This window comes from Notothenia rossii (assembly GCF_949606895.1).
Source record: "Notothenia rossii genome assembly, chromosome: 5".
Lineage (NCBI taxonomy): Eukaryota > Metazoa > Chordata > Actinopteri > Perciformes > Nototheniidae > Notothenia > Notothenia rossii.
This window is the reverse complement of record NC_136903.1, coordinates 73280952-73297775: the sequence shown is the minus strand read 5'-3', so window position 1 is coordinate 73297775 and position 16824 is coordinate 73280952. Positions and strand designations below refer to the sequence as shown.

The 16824-nt window shown below is 39.0% G+C and overlaps 1 protein-coding gene across 12 annotated transcripts in view; it reads left to right on the top strand.

Annotated features, from left to right (window-relative positions):
• Positions 1-15: 15 nt before the first annotated feature.
• The window catches only part of ampd2a (adenosine monophosphate deaminase 2a), a gene marked incomplete at its 5' end in the record, with an annotated part of 31833 nt that continues 15024 nt past the window's right edge, over positions 16-16824 (top strand). Inside the window, 3 exons of one of the 12 annotated variants that reach the window (XM_079685677.1) lie at positions 16-57; positions 730-827; positions 1725-1775. In XM_079685677.1, coding sequence (XP_079541803.1) covers positions 770-827; positions 1725-1775 — 109 coding nt within the window. Of the gene's footprint in view, positions 58-729; positions 828-1286; positions 1348-1369; positions 1549-1724; positions 1776-3195; positions 3217-3396; positions 3421-5041; positions 5175-11666; positions 12356-16824 lie in introns of those variants that run through there. The other 11 variants (XM_079685678.1, XM_079685680.1, XM_079685679.1 and 8 more) reach the window with 11 other exon arrangements.

Here is a 16824-nt window from a genome sequence, read left to right as displayed (position 1 = left end):
CAGAGCTGACATTATTCTGTTGTTGTTATTTTTTTCCACAATCTCTGGATTGCTTGTGTGAGTATCTCTGTTAACTGAGACAGCTGTACGCTCTATTCTGCTGTTTATAATGACCTTTGATTATTTATTATTGGTAATCTTGGAGTCCTTTGCATTAATGACTTTAGTTGTTACATTTACATTTTAAGACTCTTAACTTCTTTTATAATATATATATTTTATTTGCAAAAGAAACAACATAGAGATAAGCTTTTTTTCGACCTGTTAAATAACCTGGTAATAGGGATCTAAGAAATGCAATGCACAACTTAACTATTGTTGAAAATGGGATACTCAGTTGTGTCTTGAGATTAAAACTAACTGTAAAGAGCAAAACACATAGGTTATAGAAGGAGAAGTTGCAAACCAAAAATATAAGAGTTTCAGGACAATAGGTTTAACAGAGGTTGCTCTTAGCCGATGAAAAACAAAAGAGAGTCAAGTATCAGGACTCAGAATGTCTGAAAGAGGGCAAAGGGCATAGCTAGAGAAAAAATATAACATAATGTAGATTATTGAGTTACTGTAATTATAAAAGGGCCGAATGGCCTTATAGCCCTAGCTTAATTTGCCATTGTGGCTGGTGTAATCCCATAGAAAGTTGGTCTCTATTTTCAGTTGTACTTGTGACAGACCTTGCGCAGTAAGGGCAAATACTGTCACTGAACTTACCCAATATGTTGACTCCAGATGTTTCCTGTCACTACCTATCACAAAGAAGTAAAAGGAGATGGACAAGAGTGACGCTCGATTCTTTGGCATAAAAAAACCTGGAAAGGACATGGACAGTGAGTTTTTTTTAACTATCCAGGCCCACGTAAACATTTCACAAAAGTAAATGTGTATGAGGGACATGCTTCTTGTACATATATTACATAAACGGTTAAATCAAATCTTGGACTTCAGTCTTGAAAGCCCTGAGTCAGCAAACAGTGTTCCCATTTTTTATTCATTTCTGTCTGGCTGTTGGTTTAATGTCCTAACAGCAACTTAAGTAAACAATGCATTGTAGGCTACAGCTAATATCCTAATTAAAACTGGTGTAATAAGGGGAAAGAGGCCGACAGTACGTGGCCATTGGTCGTACATGAGTTTACTTTACCTACTTTTAAGCTTCTCAACTACATTCAGGGGAAATATTTTAAGTTTTACAATCCTTTAACAAAACACTTGTGTGTGTGTTCCTGAGTGTTTAAAAAGACCTTTGAACCGCGCCTGTCTTTGGGCGGTGTCTCCTTTAAAACGTGTTTTGCGGAAACAGAAGGGATTTACGTCAAAACAAAAACAAGCAAAGTTACTCGAGCACGGGTAAATTTCAATTCTTGCTAATTAATAGTTTGCTAGCCTGAATTGTTATGTTTTAATATATTTTATTTGGGTTTGTTTTACTTGTCAGCTTTTCACTAAGTAACGTAAACTAACCGACGAAACACTAACGTCAGCCTAGTTGTTTATTAACGGCTAAAGGAACAACACGTTAAGTGAAGGTCGTGTCAAATCGTCTGTGAGGTAACAAAAAGTTCATTTAAAACGTAATATTAGCCAGCCACGTAAAGGTGTTTAGAAACCATAACGGAAAGTTGTTTATATCTAAGAGATGACCGTCCAGGTCTCTGCTGATAGTTTATCAGTTTGCTGAGTGTATCTTGCTAAGTAGTCTGCTGCGTGCTTTGTGTTTTCTGCAGGCGGACTACAGGCTGTTCGCAGCTTGTACTCAACCATGTCAGGTGGTGGTGGTAAGTCAACCTGCAATGACACGGTGCACACATCTTTCATTTATTACAGGCACTTAGTCAGTTGTGTAAAGTAACTACATAGATTTACTCAAGTACTGGACTTAAGTACAATTTTGAGAGACTTGTACTTGAGTATTTGCATTTTTTGCTACTTTGTACTTCTACTCCCCTTCAATTCAGAGGTAAATCGTGTACTTTTACTCCACACAATCTATTTAATACCTTTGGTTACTTTGCAGATTTGGAATAATGATGTGAAATATAATCAACACCTTGAATAAGACTTTAGTTACACCTGGAGTAACATTCACAAGCTACCCTGCAGTAACTATACTGCAGGGTAGCTTGTGAATGTTACTAATGAACTGTGTATACTGTATACACAGTTATTGAAACATGCTCCACCTTTACCAGCTTTGATAACACTTTAATGCTTCAATAATTATAATCAAAACATATAATCTATATTATTCTGAAATGGACCAATCTGCAGAATGACCGCTTTTACTTTTGGTACTTTAAATATATTTGGATCCTAATATTTTTGTACTTTTACTCGAGTAACATTGTGATTGCAGCACTCTTACTCGTAACAGAGTATTCCTACACTCTGGTACTCCTGCTTTTACTTAAGTACAATATCGGACTACTTCTTCACCTCTGCACTAAATTATGTTTATAATATACTGATTGTTAATTTAAGACACGAGACGTTTAGCTTAAAAGATCTAAAGCGAACTGCGTAACTCCATGTTGAACATGTAACCTCTTTATAACAGCTGAAATCTCTGACTCTTTAAGTCAGAGATATATCTTGGGCAAATCATTGTCTTTATTGGCCTTGATACAATCAAAGGAGATTGTACATCTTCTGAAAAAACAGTGGTTACTTTGTATATATATATATATATATATAATATATATATAACAGTTTTTAGTTAAAGTATTAAACTTTGAAGATTAGTGCTACACGTGTTGAAAAGTACATATGTCACAAGCAAAAGTGATGCTTTTGGGAAATACATGAGCACACTAACTGTTATCTAAAGACACAAAACATATTTCCGCATCAGTTTAGTTTTTGCAGATGGTCACAATCAGTTGTGTTTGGCAGTAGCCCTCTACTTGCTCTAATTAAAGGAAATAATACTTTGTTCGGTTGGGTTTACTTGGGTTTCACATTCCACATTTTCTATAAAAAGCTTAAGAGAGAACACTGTGTTTTTTGTTGTATGACCTCTGCAAACATTGTACTGAAATCCATGAGCTTTGCTCTGAAGGAGTGGGGGAAAAAAACCCAAGCTGCCAGTTATACCCAGTGGTCTAATTTTTTGCAAAAGGGTGTGTAGACAGACTGCTTAAGCAAACAGAAGAAGCAAAGAGAAACCAAAGGAGCAATAACAAGAGCCACCAGGCTAACATAATTCGCTGCTGCTTCTGGGTAAGAGAATATCAGTCATTTGGATTCAGAAATATGTCTGACATAGCCAGAGCGGTAGATTAGTTTTTAGTTTCAAGGCCTCTGTTTTCTTACTCCCTGCTGCCGCTGTACCAGATGGTGAGCGTCAGCCCTCAAAAACTGGGTCAGATTTCAGAAAAGGCTGAAGACGCCAAAAACAAGATCTTTATTTCAACGTGATAAAAGGTAAACATTGACTTTTGTCAGGAACTCATCAGGAAGATATTCTTGTCCCGCTTATTTGATAGGAAGGATACATTTTAAGTTTTTTAATTATTTTTTTAAACTCTAGGTCATAGTTTAAACATGTTTGTGTCTTTGTTTCTAGGGTTAGGGTTAGTTCATTCAGGCGTGTAGTTTGTGAATTAGTTTTAGAGATCAGTTTGAGATTTTAGTGTTTTGGGCTTAGACTCAGACGAAGTTGTAGTATTATATATGTGATCCACTCATTTCTTAACTTTCTAAATATGTAACCATCCTCATAATGAAACTCAAAAATCTTTCAAATTTAGTCCCAATGCCAGTTTTCTTTTAATCATAATCCTTCAGTTGCATCAAATAAGTTGTATTCTGAAGTGTTTGAGTATGTGAGGTCGGTTGTTGAGGAGATTAAAGGTTAAATAATTGCTTAATAATAAAGTTGTCGGTGCTAGAAGGTTAGAAAACTGCAGATACTGTATATTTGCTCAAACTGAAGCTACCAGCTCGATCAACTTTTGTGTGCTCAGAAAAGAAAAACACATTTTTGTCTAACTGCATAAGCAGTTCATGCCACTAGGTGGTGATCTCTACTCTCTTTTGTAGCTCTCTTGCTCTGACTTATCTACTGACAATACAAGGCTTATAATATATACTATAGTAAGTGTATTTTGAGCTTCAGTAACAAACAGCACATGTGATGCAATTTTGTGGTCTATGTGCAAATTGATCTTTGAGATTAAACATTCTTAATCTTCAATATTTTAGTATTTTTCAGTTTTGGTAAATTACAAAACAACAACTTTTTATGTTTTACTTGCTTAGGCCCGGCTGACTTGTGGAAGTTTGTGTGGTTCTGGTTACTAGACTTCCAAATTATAATATATTTAATGAACTTCAGTGCTTTTAAACATCAGAGGGGAACCATGAGAGGAAGTGGTGCGCACTTGTCACAGGTTTTATAACTATGCTTTCTGGGAATTGGTTGTCACTGTTCAGGTGGGCCCTGCTCTGTTGGTTTAAGGCTGTCTGACTTCCCTCTGAATTTTCCATCAAAGGGAGAGTTTACTAGTCAGCTTACACACTAAGTTGTTTTGAGCTTATCTGTAGTCTTGTTTGGTGACTTAACATTACTTTAGATCCCTTTCTCTAGATATCTAGTGTATCTTATTCCTTTTTTTAGGTGAGTGAAAACACTTTTGTCCTTCCCTCACCTTGGTGCTCAGCTGGTAGGATGTTGTCAGTCTCCATGCTAGAACATAATAGCTACACACTTTGATCTGCAATGGCCTCCACTGTGGCTGTTTCCCCCAGCATTAGCTTCAGGAAGCTCATTCCCTGGCTGCTAGGGCAACCAGGGAATGAGCTTCCAGCAGGAGCCGGGGAAGCCTTGGGCTGCGTTTCACCTCGTCGCTGTGCCACATGCCTGCTGACCTGCTGCTGGCGAGGAGGAGGAAGAGGAGGAGGAGGAGGAGGAGGGGCCAACTTTGCAGAGGAGCTTCTCCTAGCCCACTGTGGGTACCCCCCCCCCCCCCCCTTTAGAGCTGCTGCTGCTCTCTCCCTCTGCTGGCCACTGCACCGCTCTGACTCACTCTGCTCCAGTAGTAACATGAGCACAGGCGGCAAGATGTCATCCTCCTCCTCCTCCTCCTCCTCCTCCTGCAACAACGATGGACAAGGGAAGCCTAAACCTAAATCCCCGTTTCGCAAAAGGGGGAGTCTGCAGAGCACCACCAGCCCCGGTGAGTGTGGGGAAGAGGGGGTCCGTTGAAGGAATGAGTGAACTCCCAGATGTTACATCAATGTAGAGAGAGAACATCACACAGATGCTTGTGCAGTGGCATTTAAGGATCTATGCTACTCACTGGGGGCAAAAAGAGAGGATCCAGATGTTGGGACCACTGCAACTCTAGTTTAGGTCCCAGTTTAGTTTTGTGTCTGTTGTTTAGACATTTGGTAAATGTGTTTAAAGCTTTGATTTGTTGTGTATTCCTGATGCATGCTGCTTTGTGTGGATCTGCAATTGTAACTAAAAAGTGGCAACTAATGTATTTTATTGATACACATTTTGTATTCATTAGTTCATTGTTTAGTTGTTGGAAATGTTAGAAAATATGGATAAAAACACACTGCATGTCCACATAGCTTCGCAGCCTTATATTGGTGATGCATGACTCAAGAAATGCTTGGAAGTTTGATTTTATAAGTTATAAAATTATCTATCAATAGTTTGAATAGTTGTTTTATTTTGTTAATCTACCCTTCAATAGGTCAGCTGAACTTGAAACTGTTCCAAACTAAAACCATCCTGACTGCTCAGTAACAGACACTGCTGTTGATATGTTAATACATAAACATATACATTATAACACAGCTAAACTTTTTGGATATGAATCTGCTTTTACTCTTTTTACTGTTACATGATGCAGGCTGATGGAAGAACACACTAGTGGGTTATAGAAAGTGTTTTCAGAGTGTTTCCCAAAGATAGCAGTTGTGTGGTGTGGCCGCCCAAAAGATGCACCCCTTATCAAACTGATTATTTCTGCCCCGGGGCTGACCAACTGAACAACAACTGGATCAAATGTAAAACATGTATTTTACTTGTTTGGATGGCAATTGATGGAGATGAACATTTGAAAGTGAATGTTGTCAGTTTATGAATGTTGAAGTTGTAAGGTTGTATCTTCCTGGTCGAATGTACTTATTGTAAGTCGCTTTGGATAAAAGCGTCAGCTAAATGCAATGTAATGTAAAAACAAAAGTGATATCTGTATGATTGTATAGATGTACCGAGCCCTTAATAGACCTCTTTGCCCCCCCCCCCCCCTCCCCCCCTTGTAGCGACAGCTGTTTATCATGTGTCTACTGGATCCTCCTTATCTCGTTAGCTTGGGTAGAGAGCAGTGGAATCCTTTTATCTTGCAACTGCACCTCTCATTATAACCTCCTTAACGTTTTGACCAAAATCAATGCGGAGAAAAACAAACCTCATATAACATTTTTTTCTGTGACTACAGCTATGGATTACATCCTCCCTCTACATTTGAGTTACATTCCTCCATTAGCATCCCATAGTGAAAAACACCTTGAGTGTTAATTCATATTTGTATTGCTTGCTTTAGTTACAATGACCTCTGGACTTTTGACCTTGCTTTATAAATGTCAAACTGTAAATCAGTTCTATCTCAGATGTTATTCTATGAATAAGAGATTAGTTATTGACATTTTAATTGGACTCACCACAGGCCTGTTTCTTACTGGCACATGTTAGTGTATTAATTAGTGTTATGTTGTTGTTTGTTCCAAAAGTATGTGTAGAGGTTTCATTAACTTTTAACTGCGATGGGATGCAGGCCAAATGATCAAAGCTCTGTTATTACCATCTGAAATTGAAGCTAAATTATATATTTGGAGAGAAACTAGAAAGTTAGACCAGCAATGTATCTATAAGGCAATTCAATGGTAATATTGATTTCATCTGAAGCCACTTCCTCAGTGCCACAGCACACATATTGAGCGTTGGAAGAGAGGCCACAGCAGATCTCAAGCAGTAACTCACGTTGACAAACACTGTATTTGCAGAAGAAGCCTGTCTTTGCTGCAGTAATAAATAACTTAGAGGTCTCTCCATCCATGCAGTCATTTAAGTCCTCTCAATTAGCCGCTCGGCTGAGCCCTCTGCACTCCCAGTCCGTCATAGGAGCCACATGTAGGCCACCCATTACAGCACCTCCATCTGACCACCACGGTCTGTTGGCACTTTTGATGCCAAATTTCTACTGCAGAAAAATGTAGTTTAGCAGCAGCTTGAGGAGTCATGATCTGCAACCCTCCATATCTCTTGTGCTACGTAGCAACCTCAGCAATATCTCCGCTCCACCGCATATTTTATTCCTTTGAGGTTTATTTGTATTATCTCCTGCATATTTAAAAATTGTGGGTGGAAACCCTGATTGCATGGTCCCTTTTCTCAGCTGCAGGGATCTGTCTCTGCGTGAAGGCTGCTCTCTCTGGACCTTCATTGCATCACATGAAGCAGAATATTTAATGTCCTAGCTCTGCAGCTAAAGCTATATGACGTGATGTATAGAGACTATTGAAATCTGCCAGAGAGGTGCAGGGAATTCTTCTCTCCAGCATGAGTCACTGCTGCGCTTTCTGTTGTGATCTGATCTCATACAGAGGCTCTGATCTCCACTAACTCACAGGCCTCTAACTTGACACTGGCCTCTATATTTAATCTGTAGGCTGTCTGGTAAATTGTCTCCCTGTGCTGGTTGATTATTTATCAGAAATGCGGTTGCTGTCATGTCATGTGACTATCTCTCTTGAATTCCTTTGTGTTATGTAGTCTTGTGACTTACCTAATCATGTGGGCTCTGTCGATTACCCCTGGGGGGGCTGTCCTTACCTGATCATAAGCACATCTACATGTTGTTGCTTTATTGATCTTACCCTGCTCAAACTGAAACCTGTGACACATGGAGCACCTGCATAGGGCCCCATAACCTTGTGGTTTTGTATTACCTACACCTGCTTAAAAGGTGGAATTGCTTTCTTCATTACAAAAGACAGAGCAAAGTTGAAGTGTTGAGGAGACGCATTTGGAACGAATAGCAACTAAAGGTATGCCAACAATTAGTTTAAAAATGAAAATACCAATAATTAAATAAGTGCAATCCCAGATGTGTTTTACAGGATTTTTATTCTGGCAAACGCCTGAATATTTGGAACATTATTTGTGAAAAGCTTTAAGCAGCATATCTATAACAGTTCTGTACTTTTCCAGTTCACCACTAGGGAGAGTCTCTGACGCAAAAGTGCTTATACAGTCAGACCATCATTTTCAAACAAGTGGCCGGTTGTCAGTGGCCGGGGTCTTGGGCTGCTCGGCAGTCAGATATGAGTGAGGATCAGTTAGCTCTGTGTTTGGATGGAACATTCCAGGGCTTTCTTTTGCTATGAATAGCACAGTTGCTTCCATGTAACAGAGGAAGTGTGTCAGTTCTGGAAAAGAGATTTTGTAGGACCAGGAATCAAGGCCTCGAAAGCTGTAACACCAGGTGGGCCTGTTGCTGGGGCGAGTAGATAACCAGCAGAGGCACAATACATATCCTTTTGAATCGTCAAAACATAAACATACATACAGAATCGCATGCTCAGAGCAGCTTGACTCGATGTCTCCCTGGGCTGATCTGCAGGCTGACAGATGATGCTTAAAACACATAGGGGGTTGTATTTCATTGCTGATGTACAATTTAAGCATGCTGCTTTGGTCTGTCTCTGCTCTCAGAGTCCACCTCATTGATCACAGATGAAACGGCATCAGCTGATGTCTGGTCCCTGGCTGGCTTTTATTGTCCTGTAAGCTCATGAGTCAGTATAGAGCTCGCCCACCACTGCCCTGGTGTGACGAAGATAAAACACATATATAGTTTCTCAACAAACACTCTTCAAAGTCAACTGATCATTAGTGACCTCTTAACAGAAAATCACACATTCTCGGTGAGTGGGATATTAAGTAATACATTATATCATTTGTCTTATGTAGTCATTGGTTCAGTCAGACAGTTTATCACCTGCCTTAATAAACATTGTTAATCTGATATTTATTGTTTGACATCAGGGGATATCAAATAGCAAATTCTTCCTTTCATTGTGTTTGCATTTTTGCATCCAGTGTAAAACATTTGGCCAACTTTTTACCTTTGCATATACTAAACGATGAATCCATTTATTTATTCAGACTTTTAGGTTGGGTGTTATCAGAGGCCTCCTCACTTAGCCATCTCTGTGAAGCAGCACCCTTTTCTTTGGACTTTGTGTGTATATGCAGTGCCCATTTATTTGATGTAAGGGAGTATACAGCCAATGTTTTTGTATATGTGATGGACTGCAAGGAGGATTTATTATTTAGTGAAATGTCCCGACTTAGGAGGAGACATAGACAGCATCAGCCTAAACCCTGAGAAGCCACGAGTATTTTTGATGGAATGTTTGTCCTGTTTTTATTCACAGGGGTATTTCTGTGCAGGGTCAGAGATTAGATTTGCTTTGACAGGGGTCTTTGCAATAACGCCAGCTTGTGTGTCCTTCTGGGAGAAAGGCAGTCCAATAAGGTGCACAGCTCCTCCCACGTGCTCACTTGATTAGTGTCTTGGGAAAAACACATGTTGGAATAACACGGTTAGAGCTGAAAGCGAGAGCTGGGGCTGAAGAAGAGGCTAAACCTCAGGTTACTTTCAAGAAATGTGATTTAAAGAATGAAAGTGGACATGTGCTTTGTGTGGCTTTAGGCAACACATTTTTCATATAATGTTATTGTTGTGTGCAAACTGTTATCAATTTAAAATTTACATTCAAGAAAATGCTTAAAGCAAGGGATTGTTCACAGGAATATTCAGAAACACGCATTAATCCTCCACACGTACAGGTACAGGTGGTTGTAACTGGTTAGACAGGATTCTGAACGTAGCATTCCTCTGGAGAAACCCCTGTTTAACACCTCTATGTTCACACTTAAATTCTTTGAGAACTTTCCGTATTTAAAATATCGTCTATAGCAGTGCTTCTCAAAGTGTGGTCCGTGAGCGCCCCCTTAGTGGTCCGTGAGTATATTGGTAAAATGTCACATTTGAAATAAATAAAGTAATTAAAGTTTTCCGCACTCTTGCGGGAATATCTCCGCAATGGAGCGAGCTTAAGTTTCACTTTCAATTGCATGATATAGCCCAGCGCAACACCTTCATCACACATGTTGCCACTTGTTCATAAAAATGCAATTTAAACATGGCATCACCAGTACATTTCAGTCATAGTTACCACTATTAAAGGTATTTTCGTTCAAGGCAAATAAACTTAATTTACTCACAAAATATATATATATTTAGCTGTAATATGTTTTAATGAGTATAACGTTTATGGTTACTCTTTAAGATACAGACCAACACAAATGATGGTTATCGTGTTACCAGAGATGTTTTATGTCTGTTTTGATGCTGGAGCTAGCTTTGGGTTGCAAACACAGCCTCTGTTGCCTCACTTGCTGTATGGAATAATGCCTATCATGTACTATAATGTGAAACATTAGCAAACATTTGATAATTCCTTAGCTTCATGTCTACACAACTGTTGTTCTTTTTCATGGTGCCAAGATCTCCCAAACATTATTATTTGTTTATTTGTTATTTAAGTCAAAGTCATGGGCAATGTATTTCTAGGCTTTTCAAAATCTCAATCCTGATTTTTTTTTTTTTATGAATTATTGTAAGATGATTAACCTATCTATCTTGCACACATAGTAGTGTATTTTTTAACAGAAATGTCCAAATATATTGTTAATTTATGGTGTTGTTTAGGCCTCAGACGAGCTGTCAAATACAGTGACTTTGGATTGGTTTTTGTTACATCCCGGTCATTAGCATTTTATCGCACAAACATTGCGCAGTAAGGGGAGGAGGTTCTGTGTGTCTTTCATGTAACATTATATAACATGTTATTTACCTCATGCTTTTAAAGCACTTACGTTCATTTACATATCGTAGACTACATGCCTATGGGAGGAATTAGGGCTTTAATTATTTTGCCCAAAGGCACTTTGTTCATTGCAAGGGGCTTTGATCAAACTGTCTGATTGGTAGACGCCTATCGTTCCCCCCCTTCTCATATCTGGATACATTGATGATTTTTTTATCTAAAGATGGAATTTAAAAAGAAGCTTCACAGATTATTGTACACTGTGGTATGCAGCAGGCCTTCCTGTTGCCACACAGCAGTCATGTGAGAGAGGAAGGAAACGGTCGCCCCTGGCATCACGTGATCGGGGGAGAAAGCAACATGGCATGCAGCATGTTAATTAACTCATATACTCATGCTCAGTCAAACAATAATTGACTTCACAAATACAATTTGTGTTGTTATGGAGTGATTACAGGACAGTGAAGGATAAGTGGAGACAAATACAGTGTTAAATATATAGACAAGAGATGATTTAGAAAAAACACAACTACTTCAGACATTGAATTTAAACCTTTGTCAATTACATAAAAGATAAACAACACGGTCGGGGTTTGTTTAAGTCTTTATTTGGCTGCATGGATACATTAAAACACATCAACAGCAAGCTGGAAATAAATAAATATGCACATAAGCTTATTAAAAGAAATGAATAAGATAACATTAATAAATTAGAACACAAGCCAACTCTTTTAAAACTGTGCTTCAGTGCTGCTAAACATGAGGAACATCTAGTGATGAAATGAAACATACCAAATACAAATATTGAATCCATATGTAATTAAACATGTATTTTATTGGACCTGTAATAATTGTTTTGAACATCTGGTATTTATAACCTGATTTAAAGGTTTGCGCGCCGCAGCATGAATAAGAAGATGGGGGTAGAGAGGAAGTGGGGCCGGCCAGAAATGCTGGGCCTCCTCCATTTTACAGCACAATAGAGGCTGAAGTAGTCCCCCCCGGTCCCTCCCCTCCTCTGCCACGTGGTATGATCCAACCCAGTATTTAAATCCGGGAGCTTGAAGGCTGTGCACTGAAAACCGGCGTTATCCAGGAAGCAGCTGAGAGGCAGAGAGAGAGAGAGAATCAGAAGAAAGAGGGGAAAAAAACTGCTCCATCAGCAGCCTGGAGCTGACGACAGTTACAACAGGAGAAGCAGAAAGAGATACAAAAGAGAGGACTGTGTGATCCTGCTGTTAGAGCAGCTTGTGTTGAGGAGAGAGTGTATGCTGTCTCTCTCTTTTCTCTCTTTGCTGTCATTCTTGCTCTCTCACTGTGTCAGCGGTGGAGGGCGCATCGGCCGTCCCAGGCCTAGTTACATGTCCCAGCATCCCGCAAGAGCTCAGACAAGGCCACTGCGACTGTAACGGAGACTGTGAAAACAGAAGACAGGGAGTTAGAGGTACTGTACCATGCATGCTGCTTAATGACAAACAGTACCGTATAATGTATGTGAATACTGTGTTGCTACAAGTTACAGTAGTTCTGTGTGATGCATGGTACTTATCGCTCCATAAATACCGCACAAGCAAGCTCACAGTGACCGATGAGCTGTCAGGGAACACAGTTGCGTCGTACTGGAATACCTGACAGCATGTAGAAAACAGTGGGAGGAAATGTAGGAATGAGGAGGGGGTTTTCTTTAAGAGAGAGACAGAAATACATCTTGCGTCTGTCAGGTGGGTCTGTTGCTGCGACACTGATATTTGGAAAGCTTGATGTGTGCCTTTAGTTTACTGCAGAGTCTGGATGTTGCAGTGAATGAACATTTGGGACATCTGCTGCCGTTTGCTACAGTCATCTATGATGCGGTAATTTTGGCCCGTGGATTAATGATCACTGAGATCCTTGGAGTGGGCCAGTGCCTGAAAACAAACATGTACTGTGTATGACACATGCTGTGGGAGAGTGTGCAGTAGATCAGAGAGGCAGTGAAGAGTTTTAGATGCTGATAAGGAGCTATTAAATCTGGAAATAAATACATGTCTTATTCAGAACTGCATCAATGCTGTACCTCTCAGGCAGGTGTGGTGATTGACAGATAATTAAAGCAGGGACGTCATGTGCACCTGAACAGGACATTCCTTTTCAGTTGGACGTGGACGTGTTGGTGTATGTGTTAACATTACTTATCCCTTTCCTATTAAAGGCTTTTTGTGTTGCATAGAAGCAGCAAAGGAAGATGTTCATACCACAGTACTGAGAATTATCTTCGTTTTTCTGCATGCGTTTGAATGTCATTTTGCATCTCCAGCAGATCTTCATTTAGTCATACACTGAGTTAATTTGCAAGCAGTACTTTGGCACATTTCATCAGCAATGTTTGTTGAGGTTGTAGGGGTTTATTCTCATCTGTGGTTGCTAGGGAACCTGTAAAGTGTTTGTCATCACTCTTCCTCTCAGGGAATAAAGTGAAGTATCTTGTAAACATTGGAGCCACAACAGTAGTTATTCAGGAGTGTTTTACTAACAGACATTCAAACAAGTTTGCTTCAATTACAGAAACGATGCAACCTGCTAAACATTTAATGCAAAATGAAATGAGCTTTTCTTAAGAGAGTGGATTCCTTGTCACTGGGGCATGAATCCAACAAAGATCAAAGGTTGTTATCGGAGTAAAACGAGATCCATCATTTATCTTATCTATAACGAACCGAAACTTGTTAAATACACATTTAAAATAAAAGTTTATTTTCTGATATTAATTTTGGAAATTAACTGGTTCAAATGTCAACATCATATACAGTAATTGGCTCTAGTGTCATGGTGTGGCAAAGAATGGAGATAGGAGTACCACAACACGTTCAGCAGAGGTGGGAAGTAATTGAGTACAAATACTTTGTTATTGTACTTAATTACATTTTTCTGGTATCAGTACTTTACTCCACTACTTATTTTTCTGATTACTTTTTACTTTTACTTCTTACATTTTTAACTACCTGTACTTTCTACTTCTTACATTTTCAAAACCGGTTTGTTACTTTAGTTTGAATGTGTGTTTGGTGGCCTGATCATTATTATTTAGAGTCATTGCGTGCCTATTGATTTTAACACAATCTGTGCATCCATCATTTCCTGATCTTCTCCAAAGAAGAAGGAACAATGAGAACTTTGTCATTCTGCCGTTGTTCAGCATGGAAACATTCATTAGCTAACAATGAAATTATTGTTCTATTAATATAAAGGGAGGTCAGTTACTCTTTAAAACAGATGGTAGTTATGGGTACTTTTTACTTAAGTACATTTCGAAGCCCATACTTCTTTAATTTTACTTGAGTAGACAGTTTAGTCAGTACTTCTACTTTTACCAGAGTATTTTTAAACACGAGTATCTGTACTTCTACTTGAGAAAAGGATATGCGTACTTTTCCCATCTCTGACGTTCAGTGTGCATAACAAGTTTAAATCCGTTCAGAAGAGGCCGTGCAAGGCCAGATGTTTTCACCCAAGTGCCAGAAACCTTGGGTGGATTTATTGTGGTGAAACACTACCTCTTAGACATTGCACTGAGAATAGCTGTTTAACAACAAGGTCTGTTTCCAGCCCAATGTGACGCAGTTGGAAATGTGGTCAGCATTCACTAACATATATTACATCCATTCAGACAAGTAGAATTATTGTAGAAATAAACTGGCAGATGAATGTTTATTATGATAGGACGTTTTCATACAGTGTGAATGCTTGTGTGACTAGAAGTGTGTTTCATACAAAGTCCTTTTATTTTCAAAATACGCATAAATAGGACAAAAGGTTAAAGTTAAAATGATGTAGGTGGATCTGGTCTTGGACTATCTTGAGGGCACGACTGTACAATGTGTTGTTTGACTTCTCTGGTACGTTGCTGCTTCTTCCAGCCTGAGGAACAGGGAGCTGATACGAGCTGGAAGGAGTGTATTGATCTGTATAGAGCAGCTCCACAGATTCTAGATCACTGTCACTGTTAGGGGTGCAAAAAAAGTGAATAGTGGGCGGTGTGCAGACTCAGGTCCCAGGGATGTGTAACTATTACTCACTTGTCGAAGTAATTAACTCACTATAGCAACATGAAAAAAAAGGTTGAGGAATTTCACTCTACAAAAGATAAGACACACTCACAGTCAATGGTGTGTTTGAAGTTAAGCTATAAACCGAGATTCTTTGCTAGCATTGGTTCAAAATTACATTTGAGGCATTTTCAATCCACACTGTTAAAATAGCTAGACAATGTGTATTGAAATGATATCAATATTGCTATAGAATGCTATATATTGTCTTACATTTTGTATATCATACTAGGTTTTGCTGCATTACAATAGATTGAAATAAATGAACTTACCACACTGTTGTATCTGATCTATCATTTGCCTTTACCTAAATAGTCATTATAACTACATTACTGATAATTATTTCTCAAAACTCTCAATGAGTCAGGCAGTATATTGTGAAAACACCAATGGTCAACCTTACAATATTGTTGCAATATCAATAACCAGGTATTAGGTATAGCAGAACATTTGCTTTTCTCCTAACTGCAAACTAAAACATAATGGCTTATTTTGAGGCTTCACAGAAATACAACAACAAGTGAGTCGCAAAGATTACATTTGTCTCGAGGACAAGCCCACAGTCTTAGACTTTTTCTGATTGTTGGACTAGATCATGGCCCAGACATCTAAGATATTCATTTTTATTTACCATGTCAGGAAAAACTGTTATGAGGAAATAATAGTACGCTTTTCCTTGACCTGCCTTTCACTCTTTGGACTTTTGAGATTTACCATTAACTGAATGCAGCATACAAGCCTTTTTCTTTAACTTGCTCATCATAAACTTGCTTGTGCCTCGGTTGTTGTTTTGACTGTGGTCTCTTGTTTTTTTGGTTGGTTTTGGATGTCAAATTAGGCATCACAGTGTAGACCAGAATACGAGCCAAAACTCTCAGAATAACTCTCAAAGTTGTCGTTCTTCTGCTTTCATCTGTTTTTACAGTACTACTCAGTTTCACACAGTTTGTTATGTTTACTTGTGTGTGTGTGTGTGTGTGTGTGTGTGTGTGTGTGTGTGTGTGTGTGTGTGTGTGTGTGTGTGTGTGTGTGTGTGTGTGTGTGTGTGTGTGTGTGTGTGTGTGTGTGTGTGTGTGTGTGTGTGTGTGTGTGTGTGCGCACAAGGTTTCTGCTACTTACTATCAGTTAGATGCCGTTTATTTAGTACCAAATTACACAATCACGATTCTCTGTACAGAATACACCATGCTCTATCCTTGGACCCTAGCCCTATACTACCATGATGTCACAGAGATAAATCGAGATGGGGATGAGTCATCTGTTGTGGACAGGCCGGGGGGATTACATGGATACTTTACTGGGGGTGACTGTGTTTATTTGTGTGTTTATAGGCCTGATTGGAGTCACCTGTTGGTTTATTGAAACATTTGAATATCTTGCACTCTTTATATAATATGGTGAATCGGTCCGGTTGATATTAGTTGCAGGTAATAATATGATCATCTATTTGCCAAATACAGGTCAATGTTGACTGTGGCATGTCAAAGTGTCTCGTCACCTGCCACCATGGCATATAGGTGTTACTTATGTTTAGAAATAATCTGTTTGAAAGCAAATCATTAATGAGGATTACATGGCAAAGTCCATACGCCTACTTGCACTGGCGTGTTTACAGTTCTTAGCGATTTCTAAAGTCCTACATATATTTGAGAAAAAGCAGGCAATAAAAACTGTGTGACTTGTAGAAATGCCCAGTGACCTGCCACAATGGCTGAGGAGGAAAACAAATAATTAAACACCCTGATTGGTTGAGCTATTATGATGAATGTCTTTAACAGTATTTGTTGATCACACAAGTCCTTGGTCATTTGATTGTCACAGATCGTTG